Source organism: Mustela erminea, chromosome 15 (genome assembly GCF_009829155.1).
Source record: "Mustela erminea isolate mMusErm1 chromosome 15, mMusErm1.Pri, whole genome shotgun sequence".
Lineage (NCBI taxonomy): Eukaryota > Metazoa > Chordata > Mammalia > Carnivora > Mustelidae > Mustela > Mustela erminea.
The window spans coordinates 39,624,217-39,643,580 of record NC_045628.1 but is presented as its reverse complement, the minus strand read 5'-3'; the positions used below and the strand labels follow the sequence as shown (position 1 = coordinate 39,643,580).

At 34.2% G+C, this 19,364-nt stretch overlaps 1 protein-coding gene across 5 annotated transcripts in view; it reads right to left on the bottom strand.

The window, feature by feature from the left end:
- PCDH9 (protocadherin 9) overlaps positions 1 to 19,364 on the bottom strand; it is an 896,718-nt gene that overhangs the window by 566,862 nt on the left and 310,492 nt on the right. For 3 of the 5 annotated variants that reach the window (XM_032315264.1, XM_032315266.1, XM_032315268.1), the window contains exon 3: positions 2,163 to 2,264. The exons of the other annotated variants lie outside the window; for them this stretch is intronic. In XM_032315264.1, the coding sequence (XP_032171155.1) occupies positions 2,163 to 2,264 (102 nt within the window). The remainder of the gene's footprint in view (positions 1 to 2,162; positions 2,265 to 19,364) is intronic. 5 annotated transcript variants of the gene reach the window in all.

The window sequence follows — 19,364 nt, the reverse complement described above, 5'->3', positions numbered from 1 at the left end:
AACATGATAACTCTGAGTATTTTTTTTTTCTTCTCCACATTCTCTAGACAAATAAACCCTGTACAAACTGTGTTCTTGTGCTTTGGGCCTTATAAAATACCTTAGGAAGAATAAAAAATATTGTTCATGGAAACTTATTTTAATTATAGCTCATTTAAATTCTCTACAAAAAATTGGGAAATACTCAGGATTTCAATGGCTTTCAGAACATTTTCTGTGGGCTTTGAAAATATTTACATAGCTTTTTATATATGAATAAAACTTACTTATTTCTGCCATAGAGTAAGTGTTATTGTGTTATTATTGGATGAAATAAAGGTGACTCATGGGAGAAATTTCCATGTTCTACACACCTGAAATATACATAGTAGTGATGAAAAATAAAAGAGTTAAATTATAGTTCTTCTCTCAACTGTCAAGTGATTGATATTTTGGAGAAAGCAAAATAAGAAGAAGAATATATGCTATAGGCTAGAAGGATGTTTCTGATGAGTTAGATCCACACAGAAAAAGAAAAAATGTAAAAGAAGTATTAAGGGATAGAACTGTCCAAAACACCACTTTATCCTTTTTCCACCTCATTTAATAGTTAGAAAAGAAGGTACTTATTCCATCAAATTTCTATTAATCAAAGTAGCTTCTCTGACCTACATTACTACTGGGAGGTTTGAGAATGATAGATCCCTTTACTTGGTAAAAACAAGTGCAAAAATCCTGTACTACTAATAATAAACAAAATATTTTCAATACCTTTAAGGAAATGGGGGAAAAACCTAGCTTCGATGAGAAAATAGAATACATAGGACACGCTAACACTCACACATACATATATACATATTCATATTATCTATCTCTCCATCATTTATCTACAATCTATATGTTAAGACTATAGAAATACATGAAACAAATTTGTAGGTATTAATATTAGAGTTAACTATTGAAACACAATTCCTTAAAAATTGATATTCTATTGTACAGTGTGAACATACTTAACACTACTGAATGGTAACTTTAAAATGAATGAAATGGTAAATTGTATGTTATGTTGCAAACCACAGTTTTAATAAATTAAAAGAAAGGTAACACTATGGAGTATTATGCCTCCATCAGAAAGGACAAATATCCAACTTTTATATCAACATGGACAGGACTGGAAGAGATTATGCTGCGTGAAATAAGTCAAGCAGAGAGAGTCAATTGTCATATGGTTTCACTTATTTGTGGAGCATAAGCAAGAACACGGAGGACATGGGGAGATGGAGAGGAGAAGGGAGTTGAGGGAAATCGGAGGCTGAGATGAACCATGAGAGACTGTGGACTCTGAGAAAAAAACTGAGGGTTTTGAAGGGGTGGTGGGTGGGAGGTTGGGTGAGCCTGGCGGTGGGTATTATGGAGGGCACATATTGCATGGAGCACTGGGTGTGGTGCATAAACGATGAATTCTGGTACACCGAAAAGAAATTTAAAAAATTAAAATTTTTTTTAAAAAAAGAAAGGCAACAGATTTTTGCATCCAGCCATGTTAGAATAATTGGTACTGGAATACCCCTCCCAATTTAGAAAAGAAAAAAGAATAAAGAATAAAATATGCGTCTTTTAGATTTTACAATGGATGGACTCATTAAGGAAAAAGAAAAGTAATTTTTATTTTAAATCCAAATATACAAGGAAATAAAATATCAAGCTGAGAAAGGGCAGGAAAAAAGGGAAAAGATTAATGGAAATTCCAGCTAACCTACTCATATTGAGCAACACTGTCTTCTTTATCTTCCTTAAGTATAGGGGATGAAGCAAATCAGTCTTTCAACCAACAGATGTTCGTATCTTTGAGCTCAACTAATAAAAATTAACCAATTAGGAATCTTTCACTCCAAAAGAAAGTTGCTCATTACTTTCTCCCAAACTAGGTAATAATCAACACTTTGCATTCAATGACAAGAACAGCATATTTAATAGCTAGACCATTATCAAAGAGGAAAAATATTATTTATCTTTTGTTCTAAAACTGTATGTTGTTTAAAAAAGTACTAGTATAAAAATATGAACATAAAAGAGGATGGCAAAGAAAATATTTATTATAGTTAACTCAGACTATATAAATCACTAGGAAAATGCAAATTACTCAGTTACTAACATGAGGTCTCTATAGAGATACAGCATACCTCGTAATGGCTTTCTTCATTCTCCTGAATGTGGAAACCCGCAGAGCTGGGACATTTCTGAGGAGTGACAGGAATATTGTCACTTTTGCTGTGTGAGTTACACTGAAAGAGATTACCAAATAATTGTGACAAACTACTCCACATTTAGAGTGTCTACTGAGAGACATGGTTGTTTGCTAAGAGTCTAATTAAAGGAGTACCATTTGAACTAGCAAGGGTCTAGACTCATAGTAACATGCATTAATATGGAGACTTTTCCAAAAAAAAAAAAAAAAGATTAAAAATATCCCCAGGATAAACAAATTGTCAGCATGTTTTAAGTGAAATGAAAAAAAATCTTAAGTGTAGTTATTTTATTTTTACTCTGTCTTTTTTAAAGCCATATCATGCTTATGATTTTAGTAGCTCAATCTTACATGATGCTACTATTTGTGTGAGGTATTATCTAAGTGTTTGATATATATCATACACAACTTGACATAAATATTATTATTATCCCCACTTCCAGGTAAGGAAAACCAGGCATACAAACTATTCTTCCTAAGGTTGGGCTGCCTACCCAAATTTCCAGGAGCACACCTTATGCCTTATCTACTACATGCACAGACTTTATAAATGATACATTTGAAGCAAACAAAAGTGAAAAACTTAAAGTTTAAGGTTTTAAAGTATTCACTTTTCTTCTGTACTAATACCAAGTATTTTTTGAAACAGGTTAACTAAAATAATTCACTTGGAAAAGGATGTGAATTATACAAGGTAAGACATTAAATTATGGCTTGACCTTTCTCCATGAAAATACTAAAGTGGTTGTTTTCCATATTCCTCACAAGATTTTTTTATGCAAAAATAAGATATTATTCGCTTCCTGTTATCCTTTCTTCCTTCTTTCCTAAATCTCTTAATTAGATTCAGGGCAAGAAATATTTATAAGTATTTGCAGTTTTTTATTACAGGTAACGTTGGAATTTCTAAGTCTTCTACACTAATGAAAGATATTGTAGTGCTTCCGGAAAAGGTTCGCCATTGGAATATAACCTTCACTCTTTCATATGAACAGATTTGTATGACATAAGTAGAGAAGATAATGCTTTTTCATACTAGTATGGCACATTTTCAATTAACCAATGAAATTTTACTTTTCCCATGCCAAAAAATAATCTGATAGAAAATGACTATCAAAGACATTTTAAAAAGTGAATTAATTTTTGAGGCTAGTGTTAAGTTCAGTGTATTTTCACCTCAAGGCCACTATTTTATATATTTAACTATGTTTTTAAACACATTACATTCTTTTAGACTTGTTTTGAAATACTTTTAAACACAGAAAAGGGGCCAAAACACCAATAAAGAATACATACTTCAAAAATACCAGTCGATTATCTCATTGTTAGTTCAAGGGAAAAAGCAATAGGACAGACTAGGAAAACATGACTCTCAAAACCCTATTAGAAACCTTTCTGCATGGAAAAAAAAGATACATTGTTTCTGTCCTCTGTACAAATAGTATCATTTCAACCATGTTCAAAACTTACCTCCTCTAGGAATTTTCATGGGTAAATAAGCAAATAGCAATAACCATTTTATCCTCTGCTTGTAATCTAAGTCACTTCCAGGTGAAGTTTCTAGAATGCTGTTGTACCAGTTTAATTCCTGGGATGTGCCTAGGTTCGTCTGAACAAAGTCACTTAATTATGAAGGACTATCTTTCGTATTTCTCCACAGTGGCTTCCTTTGATTTCTAAGGAAAACAGCTTATTTGATTTCTAAGGAAAACCGTTATTGTCATCTATGATGTTTCCTAGACATTTTAATCATCCAATGCTCGCTCCTAGCCTCTCCTCTTATCTATTCATGCTGATGAATCTTTTTAAGACACCTCATGTCTTATGCAGTGTTTCTCCCTAGAAACATTCATTTCAATACCTTTGGCCTGACAGTGGCTCTCACCCTGGCTGTATATTAGAATCACCTGGAGTGCTTTAAAAAATACCAATAACTGAGCCCTACCTCACACTAGATGAATTAGAACTCAGGCAAAAACATGGTTTAAATACCCAGGTAATTAGGGGCACCTGGGTGGCTCAGTGGGTTAAATACCCAGGTAATTCTAATATGCAGCCTGAGTTTAGAATCCCTGGGTTAACATTTCTTTGTCTGGTGCTCAGGACAATATAGCAAATTTTGGCCTCACTCCTCTTTTGATCTGATCTATTGCTCTCTAACACTTGTTCTTCCTTTTCCTTATTTAATGTCATATGTTGGGAGCTGTTTTTTCCCCATGGAATATATCATAATGCCTTTGAATGTGAAAAAAAAAAACCCTATACTGTATAATGCTTTATACCTTTACATACAAAACTTTATGTATTATCTACCAGAAACCTCTGCAGAGACATAGAAACAAACCTTCTTTAACAGGTTCAGATAAATTCAGTGCCTTCATGCAACAATTTGCCAAGTAAATGAATTTCTAAGTGACAGAACTCAGGCTATTTCTCCTCTGCCATATCTCCCTTAAGGCGTTCGTTCGTTCATTTGCTCATTCATCCACATATTCTATTCTGCTTGTTTATTCATTTGTTTGATCATAAGATATTTACTGAGTGCATGCTATGGGTCAGGATTTGATTGGTTCCTTCAGGTATGGGATTTAATATCTCTAATATTCACTCCAGCAGTGAAACCACACATAGAAATAAATAACCACCATGATATGTGAAAATACCACATGAAAATGTATGCACAGGTTGCTTAGGGACAAAGAAGAGAGAATGACTAGACTCCTGCATTTGATATGTGGGAAGAATCTGGAAAGATGGGCCAATGAGCGAATCATGGTTGGCACACATTCACAACAAAACAAACCGCATATGCAAAGGCTGGAAGACATGAATTCTTGTGACTTGGTCTGTGAGCTGCAAGGATTTTGACAATGCTTTAACCATGAAGCCTGTGAGGACTGCCTTGAGGATAGAGACAAGGTATTACAGCATTAAATTTAACAGTGGATCCAAAATGAGAAGTTACAGAATCGGGCTTAACATAAGGGAGGACTAGCAAATAATGGGGTAAGTGCTTCACAGGGGTGGTACCAAGGGTGAGCCTGCGTCACCTTCCTCTCCCTCCCAAATTCAATAAAGAAATATAAGCAGACTGGGTGTGTTTGCAAAATGACTGTAACACCTGAGTAAGCCCTCCCATCCCAACAAGATCTCAACTCTAAGCCTCTCCTGTGTCTAATTCAGGCCAGCCTCTGTAAAGCAGCGAATGGCACCCGAGGAAAATTTAACCCACTCTGCCTTCCTCACTTTCTAAAATTTTTTAGTATTATGATGTAAATAGCTTCTGGGGATTGTAAATCTATAAGCTTGAGGAAAAAAAATTAAAGTAACTCTGTAAACAATATTTTGAGATCAAATACTATCAATAGTCAAAAGTTTAAGGAAACAAGTTCTTAAGTGAAGAACAATTTAATCACTATGAATCCTTTCTAACAAGTTTCTATTTCAGGGAGAGCCGTAGCCTGAAATGGAAAGATTTATTATAAATGTCTCAGGATTTCACCCACTAAATTTTTTTTCTGTTTGCCAAATTTGATATGAATAACTATATAATGGATATGGTGAAGACGAATCTGTTAAATCAGATTTCATATTGCAGACAAATCACTTGAGAGGTCCAGAGCTCAATAACAACAATCGTATTAAATGGAAATCACTGTAAATACATTTGTTCTATACTTTAAAATCCATTTGATGTTTTTCATTACCTATGATTAATAGTCTCCATTTTAATATGTGGATAAATCTTGCTTCCCCAAGACACCCACGGTAGTTCTTGGGAAATTGTCATTCACTACTTACAGAAATACCTACAAAGAAAGGAAGGAAAAGAAATACCTACTCAAACTTGCCTCATGGTCAGCAATATTAGCCTTTTCATTTTTAACAAATTTCTAAGAAGGGAGCTCATAGCCATGATATCAAGAGAAAAGCTATCAACAGTGGCAAAAGCAACAAAAGTTTTATGAAAAATCACAGAACTATCACTAAGACAGAGGTGTTTTCTTGCTAAAAGGGGGGTTCTTTACATTTTCTGTCAAACTCTATAGCAGCAACAACATGTTCTTTTATTCTACTACTCCTCCCACCTTCTTATAAAATCATGATTGTTTGCTAAAAATCAATGGCACTGTTAAAAATTTTGTGCAATCATTATAGAGGCAGTAGCCTTGTATTTTTGTGCTATAGGTTTCATTAAATAATTCCATTTGTTAAAAACTCCCACTGAAAATGTTATTCCTACCCATTTTAAGAAAATCTTTTTGTGAGGAACTATAAAATATTCTTAAAACTTTTGATTAAAAAGAGCTCTAAGGTTAATAAGAAATTCCCATTTACAGAAAAGGATTTAAAGAACTGTGTATACTTGATGTCTTGAACTATTCTCCATTCATTCTTTTGGAGGACCCACGTGTTTTCAGGTTTTCACCACCAGCATTCCCCTGAAATTGCTCTGTCATATCCACCAATGATTTCTACATTAGTAACTCAAAGAGAAATTCTCCATTCTCATCTCACTTGACACAACTGATAACCCCTTTCCTTTTGGACATATTTACATCACTAGCCTTCTAGGACACCATACACTCATTGTTTTCTTTTTACCACTGTGCTCTCTTTCTGGAACCATTTAACTGTTCATGTTTTTATTGTTATTAAAAACAAACAAACAAACAAACTGCAAAGCATAGAGAAAATGAAATCTAAGTACTTTCTCAGAAACTATGTTGTCTGACAATGTCCTCCATTAGTTCCTGACTCTAAAATACTTCCTCAGTTAGACAAATGAACAATTTCTTATTTATTTATCTTTTTAAGATTTTATTTATTTATCTAGAGCGAGAGAGAGCATGAGCAGGGGGAGGAGTAGAGGGAGAGGGAGAAACAGCCTCCCTGCTAAGCAGGGAGCCCAATATAGGGACCCCAGGACTCCAGGATCATGATCTGAGCTGAAAGCAGACACTTAACCAATGAGCCACCAAGGAGCCTAAGAATTTCTTGTTTATAAGAAGACAAGGGAATAATTCTTAGAATGTTCCTAAACATGCTTTAAAGAAGATATTTTAAGAGTACTTCTAGAAACTGATGAAAATGTATAGTTTAAGAGAAATATAGTGTGGATTCTCACCATTTCTGAAAATGTATCCCAATCACTTACTGTCCTGGAACCTACTTTGTTTCAAATTGGAAAGCCTGGAGCCTGCATCAACGGCCTTCTAATATCTTCTCTATATCTTCTCAATTGGCTTAATTTCCTTATCATCGTTAAATATAATTTGAAAACAAAGCTAAAATGTTCACCAAACTGTGGTGAACACAAAGTTAATCAGCTTGGGTAGTAGATACTTTGATTTAAAATAAAAATGCATTATAATAAATTTTAAAACCAAACACCAGGGCGCCTGGGTGGCTCAGTGGGTTAAGCCGCTGCCTTCGGCTCAGGTCATGATCTCAGAATCCTGGGATCGAGTCCCACATCGGGCTCTCTGCTCAGCAGGAAGCCTGCTTCCCTCTCTCTCTCTCTGCCAGCCTCTCTACCTACCTGTGATCTCTCTCTGTCAAATAAATAAATAAAATCTTTAAAAAAAAAAAAAAAAAAACCAAACACCAGATAAATACCTATTCAAATCATAGAAATACACATGGCCAGAATCTGTAACAATTTCAAGGAGGAGATTCCTTAAGTAAAATGAAAAACAAAGGTGGACCATCAAAGGATTCAAAAGGAATGTCAACTATACCTTTAGTAAATAGGAATCGTTTATTTTTTTAAATTGTTTGTTTTGCTTCTTTCTCTAAAAAAATTGTATTTTTTCTTTAAAAATTAGAGACAGAAATATCACAAAATATTAGCATATGTTAATTCTGGGTAGAAGGACATATGTATTTTCCTTATATATTTTTTTTAACTTTTTCTAAATTTTTCAAATACCTAAATATGAATAAGCACACAGGAAAAAGGATTAGCGTGCTTTGCTAAAAACCTCAACAAGACTTTTGATAATGGTGGTAAAACAGTTTTTATAAACCATAAAATCTTGTAAGTGTGCACATTCAGAAGTAAAGATACCATGTGGATGTTATTACCTTTTGATTCTCCCCTTGTCAGTAGAAAATGTTTCTCTAGGCTGGCTGGGTGGTTCAGTCGGTGGAACATGTGACTTGGGCTCAGGTGGAGATTTCTGGGCTCCCTACCCAGCTAGGAGTCAGCTTATCCCTCTCCCTCTGAAACCACCCCACCCCCACTCCTGCTCCTGCTCCCTCTCTTTTTCTCTCAAATAAATAAAATAAAATAAAATAAAATAAAAGGAAAAGGAAATGTTTCTCTAAAGTCAGGTGAGAAACATGTTAATTCTTCCTTCTATGGTGTTATAGCATAAAGGTCTTTCTCTACTTCGTTTAAATATAGTTTGCTTTTTTTCACTCCACAAAGAACATGACCCTCTTATTGACAATTTATTAGAGGCATATAATACAATGCCTTCAGCATTACTCGGTATTTTATAGTATTTTAAGTGACAATTTTAAGTGGGATAAATGAATAAATGCAAGACTTTACAAAGATTTGCCGTCACCTAGATTGTTTTGGCTTCTAACTCTCTGGGTGATAATTTCTTTGTAGCTGTTTTCTTTTGTTTGTTTTTGTTTGTTTTTCTTTTGTTTCACAGCAGACAAATTCATTGGAAATTCATATCCCCAAATTAGCATTTTGTCTCATAGATGCTATCACAAAAATAAGGTGCACTAATAGCATAGACTGAGAGCACCTGTCGTTAAAACATTAAACAGAGCAGTGGTTTTAGGCTTCATGCTTTGTTTCTCCAACTGAATCCTTAGCAATTCATGACAGGAAGTTTCTCACAGTAATATATTACCTAAGTGCATAAATTTGAAGTTACCTACTATATACATGAACAAATGGCTCCTGTTCAATGCCCGGGTCCTACCCAGGAGACTTTGCCAAGTTCACCTTTGGTTTTTCTAGGGCAGCAAACCACCTGGTAAGCAAGTTGACTAGGATCTGCCTCAGACTCCCTGAAATGACCAATAACCCTTACTACTTTGTATAAGACTTTGGGCACAGGCCTATTAAGTAGACCAGTTGGGTTTCTTCAATTGTAGCTCCTTGTGATCAAGTGAAATTAAAATTTTTTAAAAAGTATTTCTTGGGGCACCTGAGTGGTTAAGTCAGTTGAGTGTCTGCCTTCGGCACAGGGTTCTGGGATCAAAGTCCTATACTGGGCTCCTTGCTCAGCAGGGAGCCTGCTTTTCCCTTGCCTACAACTCTGTCTGCTTGTGTATTCTCTCTCTCTGACAAATAAATAAAATCTTAAAAAAAAAAAAAAGTATTTCTTAATGTGCATTTTATTATTGCAAGTAGGTCATGTTTAAAGCATTAGTAGAAACTTACCTCAATTTACAACTTTATGATACACTAAATGAAACCCACTTTTTTCCAAAACAGTGAAGATACAAGGGATACTTTGTAAGCAGAAAAAAATCTTAACTATGTATAAAAAAAAATTGGAAAAAAAACCTTAAGAATGTGAAATTAAAGTCTGAGGAAATTCAGTAAGAGGTACTAGCCCAAGCCCCGGATGAGACATTTTTTCTTTGCTTAGGAATTTCTGTTTCATACCTTATTCCAAAATTTAATGGCCTCGATCACTGGCTGGCTGACATTTTTCAAATAATTCTAACAATTTAATAAAACGTATAGGTGCCAAGTAACGTACCAAGAAATAGCTTTCTTTCAATGTATTATTGCTTAAGTGATACTTGAGAACAACCTATTGCCATAAATAACTTTGGTTACTACAAAGTTTCAGCAACTCTGTATATTGTCCATTTCCTGAGAATGCTTTTTCAGTTGATTTTCCTTTTTTGCAAAGCCTTGCAAGGTTTTTCCTAAGGGACTATTCACAAAAGCAGAAATAGAGGTAAGACAGAGAGAGAGATTCCAAAAATAATCATTTGGTTTTCAAAAAGGCTGCATTCGGCTGAATTTTATCCCCTTTTCAACAAAATATATAATGAAAGTGGGAAGAAAGGGAAAAATAACTTTGAAGTCCCGTAGAATTTTTGATAATCCAATGAAGAGTTAAACAACAGCTCCCTATGTCATAGTTCCTTAGCAAGTTCCCTCTAAATACGCAACAGCCGAGCAGAGCTCCTTGAACTGAACAATTAAGGTACTAGGGTGCTGGGTACATGGAATGAACAAAATTTTGCTAAACAAATAAACACACAAATAAACCCATACATTTTCCCACATCTGGCTAAAAATTCTTTCATGAGCAATTATTACCAAGCTCTCCAACTTCATACAGATAAACTAAACACAATTTCAAATCATTACACATGAAGGAGGAGCAACGCAAAACCACATTTATGAGGACCACAAAGTGTGGCTGCTCTGTGTACATTGCGACATTTTTCTTTAAATGCTTCCTGGATGTTATATTAGAGTTTTATGTACCTCTTTTAGCCGGTTGCTATGGGTATGTATGGAAATAAAATTCCTCAGGAAGTATATTTCAAACACTAATGTTCTGTACTTTAAAATTTCTCCATTGGTCCCCTCCTTGTATTATTACCTTACTGTAAAGCCATTTCACAAGAGCAATAATACATTGAAAGGTTTCAAATTACAAAACGATTACATGTTATATTGCTTGAGCAAAGACCTATTAATGCAGTCGACACTGCACATTGTAACTTAATTATGCATTTAAATAAATGATGCAGGCAATGTAAGCCTCTGCCACTCCACATACACTTAAGAGAGAAGCTAACTTCTGTCCAAACATATTTCAAGTAATACAATAACGGACGTTTTTGGCACTGGGGTTGATCAGGATTATTCATGTTCTATTTTTATTCAAGGCAATTGTTTGGGGGTTTTTTGTAGTTCATTTAAGTTTATTCCATTATTTGTTGTACGAAAATCCCTGAGACAGCAGTTCTGAAAGAATACCAATACATATGCTAAAAACAACTTATTAGAAAACAACAGTATTAGTTATCAAAATGCACAGAAAAGTTATATGAGCCTGTGCAGAGTGGGAGAGTCCATCCCTACAGAGGTGGCCATCTGTAAACTGCTTTTACATGTGTGATACACACACCATGGTTGTAAATACATATTTTGTGTGGGTGATTCATATATTTTTTCATAGAGATGATTGCATATATTTGTATATGAAGGAGTGCTTATTTCATAGGATTACTTTAATTAATAGTACAAGTACTACATTTTTTTAAAAGATTTCACCCTTAACTATATAAAGTGTATATGTGTGTGTGTATGCGTGTATGTATGTATATGTTTGTGTATGTGTGTGTATATATATATATATATATATATATGTATATATACACACTCATACATTTGTAAAAGATTTTATTTATTTATTTGACAGAGAGAAAGAGAGCACAAGCAGGGGGAGCAGCAGGCAAAGGGAGAGGGAGAAGCAGACTCTCTAGTGAACAGAGAGCCTGCCATGGGACTCAATCCCGGGACCCTGGTGTCATAAACTGACCCAAAGTTGGACACATAACTGACTTAGCCACTGAGCCACCCAGGTGCCTCTGTTGATAAAATTTTAAATATGCTATCAATAAAATCACATATTATATTATACTAAGTTAACGTATATAATGTCTAACACAAATGCATCTGGAGGTTAGGGTGAAATATGTCTGAAAAATAATTCTATCAAGAATTATATTTTAAAATTTCTGTGATACAGAGAGAAAGTTTTAAAAATCTGGACTGAATACAATTTCCATTAGTAAGACTATGTCCTTATATCATGAAAAACGTCTTCCAAAAATAAAAATTTAACATAATATTAGCCTTCACTATCTGCATGCTAGTCTAACAACAGCCTTCAAGTTAACCTTGAGTCAAAGAAATCGGATAATAAATTTAAAGATTCACACCCAGAGGGCTTAAAAATGAATTCAAAATTCAAGGCTGTGCCAGTTATCTGAACATTATCTTTTCTAGGCAAATTCTTGAATAAGTTCAGTGGTTTAGTATAATTCTCTTCCTGGAAATTTTTCTAAAACATACCTTGAAGCTGGAACTGATAGTATTAATAGCCTATACAAAGAGAAAAAGAGCAAACACAGTTTGATTTTTTTGTAGTATACTAATAACAGACACTATCCCTTGAATACATAATTTTACAATTTTAAGTTGAGTGTTTCATATTTTGATTTTAATTCACTTATGCAAATTGTACAGTATCTAAAGTTGAGTGAAAATTCGTAACTCTTTCATGATTTAGAGTAAAAAGGATGTTCCAGAATATGATGGAAAGTTCCAACTGGCTCTTGGGGTCTTGGATTTGACCCAACCCCACCACTATCTGACCATGTGTTTTTGCTTCATTGTTTTTGTCTATAAAATGGAAAGTTTAGAGTTTATATATCCTCTACCTCTCTAAGTAAAAAATGTGGTAAATATAAATCTCTAAATTTGGTTCTTCATAAAATGGTGTAAATAATTTCATTGATAGAGGAAACTTCAGGAAAGTGGAAACTTTACCACTCGTTCTAAGCATTTGCTCTCATCTTGCTGATAGCTTTGAAAATGTGTGTGGCTGTATTAAAACCAAAGTAAAACTTGAATTCTCAGGCTTCACAGACATCTTTTTATTGATGAAGAGAGAAAACAAAAACAAAAACAAAACACTATCAAAGGGCTGAAGTTTATTGACTACACTTCTACCTTCTCTCTAGATAAAAATTGGTGCATTGGGTAACTTTTGAAATAGTTTAGAGTACTTAGGGCCAAATTAAAGAAACTAATCACAGTGCTGTTGGATGGAAACTCTTTAGCAAATCTGGAATCTATCAAGCTGTGAATGTTTAAAAGGCTAGAGCATTTTTAAAATCTATTTTTAAAATTGAAGTTCTATGTATTTGAAGGAACAAAACCAAGTCACTTGAGAAACATGCTCACTTTCAAGGTCTTAAAAACGGTTCAATTTACAGGTTTGTGCTGAGAATCCCCGAAGGAATATATTTTAACAAATAAGGAAATATCTGTAGACGTAGTCACTGCTAATAAAGTCCATCTTTAAATTACTTTATCTCCAAGCTCCAAACTAATATAACTCAGCAAAACCACTTAACTGTTTATCTTTAATTCTCAGATCATAGAACTGTTAACACTTAGATAAGTCTCTAAAACACTACCACTTCTTTCATTTCTCCTTATGAAGTTGTTCCCTTGGCAAAGGGAGGTATGAAAATGAACAGAAATAGATTACAGCAACATAAAAATTTATTCTGAAAATTTATAGTAATAAATATCAAGTATAACTGGGAAACACTTGTTTTCTGAGCAAGAATATGTTGATAAAACACAAGATTCAATATTCTCTTCAGGAAACATGTTAAATGTTATAAATTTTATGACTTCATAAATTCTTCCAAAGGAACACATCCATTCATTCAACAAATATTTCTTAATAACCTCTATGTGCCAAATACTTTTTAATGATTTAGTTAAAAGAATACAATTAAGAAATAATCCTTGTCTTCAAAGAGTTGACAGTATTTTCAATGTGGTCATTTATATGAACTCTATATTCACAAATGCATTCAGCAACATATATACACACGTCTCAGAATAGAAGGGAAAAGAGAGTAAAACTGAAGAGATTAGGAATAGATGGTAGTATTTTTACAGGGTTTTTTTTCCTTATTTTTTTTTTAGAAATATACCAACAATAACATACTTTTGTCCTACAATGATATTACAATAAATACACTCCAACTAAATTAATGTTTTGGTTCATAATAATTTTATAAGAGTTGGAGGAGGGGCAATATTTAAGAGTGATTAAATAATAAATAAAGGACATTTTATAAAACATTTCTCTTCATATTAATATTACTGATAACAGAGGGGCCCCTGAGTGGCTCAGTTGGTTAAGTGTCTGACTCCTGGTTTCAGCTCAGGTCATGATCTCAGGGTCCTGGCATGGAGCCCCACGGCAGGCTCCATACTAAGTATGGAGTGTACTTGTCCCTCTGCCCTCTCCCTTCTCATGCTTTCTCTTTTTTTCTCTCTCTCTCAAATAAATAAAATATTTAAAAAATAATACTGATAACAGAAAAACACTTCCAAACTAAGAAAATGCATGGATAAAAAAGTATTTTTAGGAAAAAAGAATATATATAAATATATATATATAATTATTGCCTCTTAAATTCAATACCACTGATGATTTGTTATCTTGAATTTGCACTCTATTACAAATTCAAGCTCTTTTACAAGGATTTTTGTTATTCAACGTTAGATAATAAGAATTAGACAAGAATGAGTAGACTTTTTCACCTTCCTTCAGTGAAATAACAGAGAAGATCCTGCTAGACTACGCAATATCTTTTTCCTACCGTTTTGATTACCAAGAGAATGAGACCACCAACACTAATTTGTGTTGATTTTCTTACCTCACTGAGACAAGAAATTGTTTAAATTAATCTTGCAATCCATAATATCGTGCAATAATCCAAACAGCTATGGGACACTTTAGAAAACAAAATACAACTTTTATCCAGCTTCTAAGAGGTAGGGGCTTGCAGTATGTGTGTGTGCATGTGTGTGTGTGAATCTGCATATTTGTGTGTCTGCAAAGAAGCAGACGGAAGCAACCAGATAAGGTAGCTGGTTTCTTTTGAGACTCAACATGAAAAGAAACAGGAAATCGGAGTAAATATGATTCATACTCCTGACATTGAGCTCAGTAGTTCTGAATCCCTGTTTGCCTTTCTTTTAGCCTTTGCTCCTTTGAAGTTCTATTAGGTCTCTTTTTATTCCCCTCAGTGGCACTGAAACTCTTTTAAGAGTTGGAATCTGGGCTTGAAAATTGTGCTTGCAAGTAAGGATTTGTAGCAATTCCCTTTCTTTGGGTGACTTCAATATCTGATAGGCTCAATGAATCTTAGAGCTGAAAGGGATGTTAAAGATTCTTTTCTTAAACTCTATCATCAATGAGGAAATTAAGGCATAGAGACTGACTAACCCAAGGTCAAATATTCAGAGGCCAATGGGTGACATATTTTGTTCTGGATGACGTATGACATAGAGTAGAAACTATCTTAATTCCTTTTAATATAATTGAAGCAAAAAGAAATTCAGTCATATGCTCAATCCCATATTTTAAATTATAAGCTCACAGAGTTTAAAGGGACCTCTGAACCCAGCTCATTAATATTCTCACAAATTGCCCAGATCACTCTCATGAAAAAGACTAATAACAAAGACCCATCAATAGACTGAATTTAGAGTCTCTAGTTCATTCAATCCAGATGGCTATTCAATTTAATAGGAAAAAAAACAAATTCTCCCTGGAAGGGACTTATAACCAAATCTCAAGAAACCATCTGCTTAACTCAATATTCAAATGTATTCATAAAACACATCTTTCTCAGTTCAACTTGAAATACCCCATGCTCAGATTTGGGGGAGTTAAAAGGGCCAATCAGGTATTGTGAAACATCAGCTAAAAAGGAGAGTCTCATGAGTTTAAAATCAAATACTATGAAAAATACATGTTTGAATATGGCCAGAACTGTAGGTCTAAGTATTGTAACTGTATATGTAATTTATCCATGTAGCTTGGACCCTTTTGTGTTAATGGCTGATTTTGAGCAAGGCTTGATTGAACCTTACCAACTTGTATTTTGTGCTTTTAAGCTAATTGACATTATACATCTCTTCTCCAAATACAGAATATTCTTTGTAATCTTATTCCCTAGTGAGCTTTCTAAAGCACAGAGAAGTATAAAAATTTGTCCACAGGCTTATTAAAATAAATAGCTCAACACAAGGCAAGTTTGCCTAAGAACGGAAAACTCATTCACACACAAACCCATCCAATAAAGGACACATTCAGCAAATATTTACAAACTTTTAAATAAGCTATAGAAAGTACACATGAAAGAAAACAAAACCTTATTCTTTGCTGCTCATTAAACTGAAACTAAGTACAAACGAAGTTTTCTTTGAAAAATAAAGTAATAACCTTCTTTCCCATACTTCAGTTGCCTAGTGCATATATTAAGCAGCAAGTAATAAAACATAAACTTCACTTGTTGAAAACTTTATCCCATCTTTGGATGCTTTACCTTAATGTCAAGTTGGATAAGACAACAACTCTTGCTCAATTCATTCCTCATAAACAAAGAGTACACTTTTGCAAATAATAGTACAATTTAAGATGAACTGCCCAGGCCTTTGAGAAAGTGTTACATATAAAAGTGGGGTCCCCACATATTAAGTGCATAATATTAAGGGCCAAAAATGTTTTTCAGCTTTTCTGATCTTCCAATATTCTGAGTCAAATGACTCACCATATTCTAGACACATTTTATATTTCAAGTCCTCTTTAAACAGCCACTAATGAGTTATTTGATTATCATAATCAGAAACATTAATCACTATAGTCTTGATGATAATTCAGACATTATCTCAAGAGGGCTCTGGTCCAATAAATGTGTTGACATGCTATTTGTTTTTGTGATAGTCATTCACTGTGATGCAGTGTAAAATAAGTTTACAGAAAAGAAGTGACAAATACTTGGTGTAAAAACCCAATACAAGCAGAAAGTTCATAAGGGAGAATCTACCAGAAGATCCTTTTTAATTTCATTACAAGGTTAAAAAAATACATAAATATCCTCTTACTAAAATATTACTGGGGTCATAATTCTCTTTATTTATATGAACCATTCTGTAAATATAAAGTGCTATGTTTTCACTTTAAATCATGTACATTACAAACTACTTAAGACATCTTCTTCTGCTATATCTAAATTCCCTGAAGAGACACCCCAACATACAGGACACAATCACATCTCTCCTATCTCTCCTCCCCTACAACCTGGCACATTAGCAGCAAAGTGGTGTGCCTTGACACCTAGAGAGGCAAAATCTAAGATGACCATGTCTTATGCCAAAACTGCTGCATATGCTATGTTCAAAAAATGATGAGTTCTTTCCCAGTGCTTTAGTGGAAATGGATATCAAGATGGAGAAAAGAAAGTCTCAGTCGGTGACTGAAGTTGAAATTCAAGGGTTGGAGTATACAAGGTCCCAGAAGCAGCCATGTGTAAGAGTGACAAAACGGTACAGAAAAAGTAAATAGATGTTTCTAGAAACAAAAAAGCACCAAGTGTAAAAGAAGAGACAGGGACACAGACAGTGAGAGACACAGAGATAACACAGAGAAAGTCCTTCATTTATCACTCTCTTTTCCACTTCAGGTAAGAACCCAAGTGTTCTTCGTTTTCTCTCTCTGGATTCCAGATGTGTATTTTAATCTAGCTGGTATAAATGAATTTCTCTTTTTTATAACCATAAGGGTCTTCACCATCAACTTCTATAATTGTATATATTATACCTTTTTTATTTTTAAAATTTTTATTTATTTATTTGAGAGAGTGAGAGAGAGACTGAGAGAGAAGGAGCAGGGGAGAGGGAGAGGGAGAGGGAGCATCAGGCCTCCTCCGATGCAGGGCTCCATCCTGGGTCTCCAAGATCTTGACCCTAGCCAAAGGTAGATGCTTAACTGACTAAGCCACCCAAGCACCTCTATAAAGTTTTTTAACTGCGCTTTATATCACTCTGTTACTCTCCTTTTGCAGGAAAGTGTACGACAAGGAAAGAGAAACAGATTTTTAAACTCAGTTTTACTAAGGCAAAGAGAAAAAAAGAATGTCTTAATTTACCATTTCAACAGTTTTTTATAATCTATACAGTAATAATTTTCACTGAATTTGTCTTCTTGAAAAAAAAAAATAATCAGAGAAGTAAGATACGTGCCCAAGTATCAAGATGGGTGTCTTGCTATTCCTATATTATCACGACAAGATCACTGAGTGCTTCTGACGTGCCAAATGGATTTAAGTCTAAATAATGATACAACTTTGTCACAGAATTTACTCGTAACTAATCTAACTCTCACTGGTATTTTCAACCCTCTGTTTTCCATATATTACACTTGTTGTGTGCTTTGGAAAGAGTATTCTGCACCTTCAATTTTCAACTTCCTTATTCCTCAATTATACCTCAGCTTCCTTAACATTTGACAAGTTACTCTTAGAAAGCTACCACTCTTCTTTCTTTCCCTTTCCTTCCCTAATGCTAATTTCTCTGTTCCTCAATAATTTTCTTCATTTCACTATCGTTGACTGTCCCGTTCTCACCAGAAGCACCTTCTACATTGGTGGTGTACAAATCTACTTTCTTGGTTAGCTTATCTTCTCATGTTCTTATTTCTCTGGGAAACTTCATGTAATTCCACACCTTAATTATCTCCTATATGCCTTTAAGTGACACTCAAATTCACTGCTTCAGAACCAACTATTTCCCTAGGCTTCATTGTGCATTTTTAAATGTCTGCTAAGTACTCCATCTAAGGTTCCTTCATTCATCTTAAAACCAACTCCCCCAAAGTCCAAGTTACAGGCTTACACTCTCCTTACTCTTTTCCTTATGCATCCATACCAAATATAACTTCCTGAACATCCATTTCTCTGTAAAATAATCATGTGGTTTCGTGCTTGTTTTCCCCATGATGTTCCAGTGCTGTTCACAGTGCCTAGCAGGTAGTATATTCTTAAAACTGTTTTTGAGTTCAAATATTCAGTATTTTCAATTTCAAATTCTACTTTGCAACCACAAAATACGTTGGCATTCATAGGACCCCATAGTTTCTGCAGCTAATTGGAAGTACTGAGTATTTGGGATTGTCTCGTTCAAACAGGTTGGTTGTATGCAGGCAAAGTCTTCAGAGTGTTTTAGTGGAAAAGCTTTAAGACCATGAGCAAATGGTTATGTCACTAGGGGATAATGACCCCTTTCCTGCCTGTCAAGGAAGGTGGCTAAGAGGCTTAAATGAGATAATTAGACGTGAAAGAATTTGACAAGTATGAGGGGCTATACAAATCAGGTTCTGTTAATTAACATTAACACTTTAAATTATATAAAACATGTTCTTACTATTCCGTATTAAGTTTTAAAGCTAGCGTGATGTTCATTTCTCAAAATGACAGATTAGGGCAATGTTTTTAACATTCTTTCCCTTCTTAAGTATATTCATATAACTGATAACAT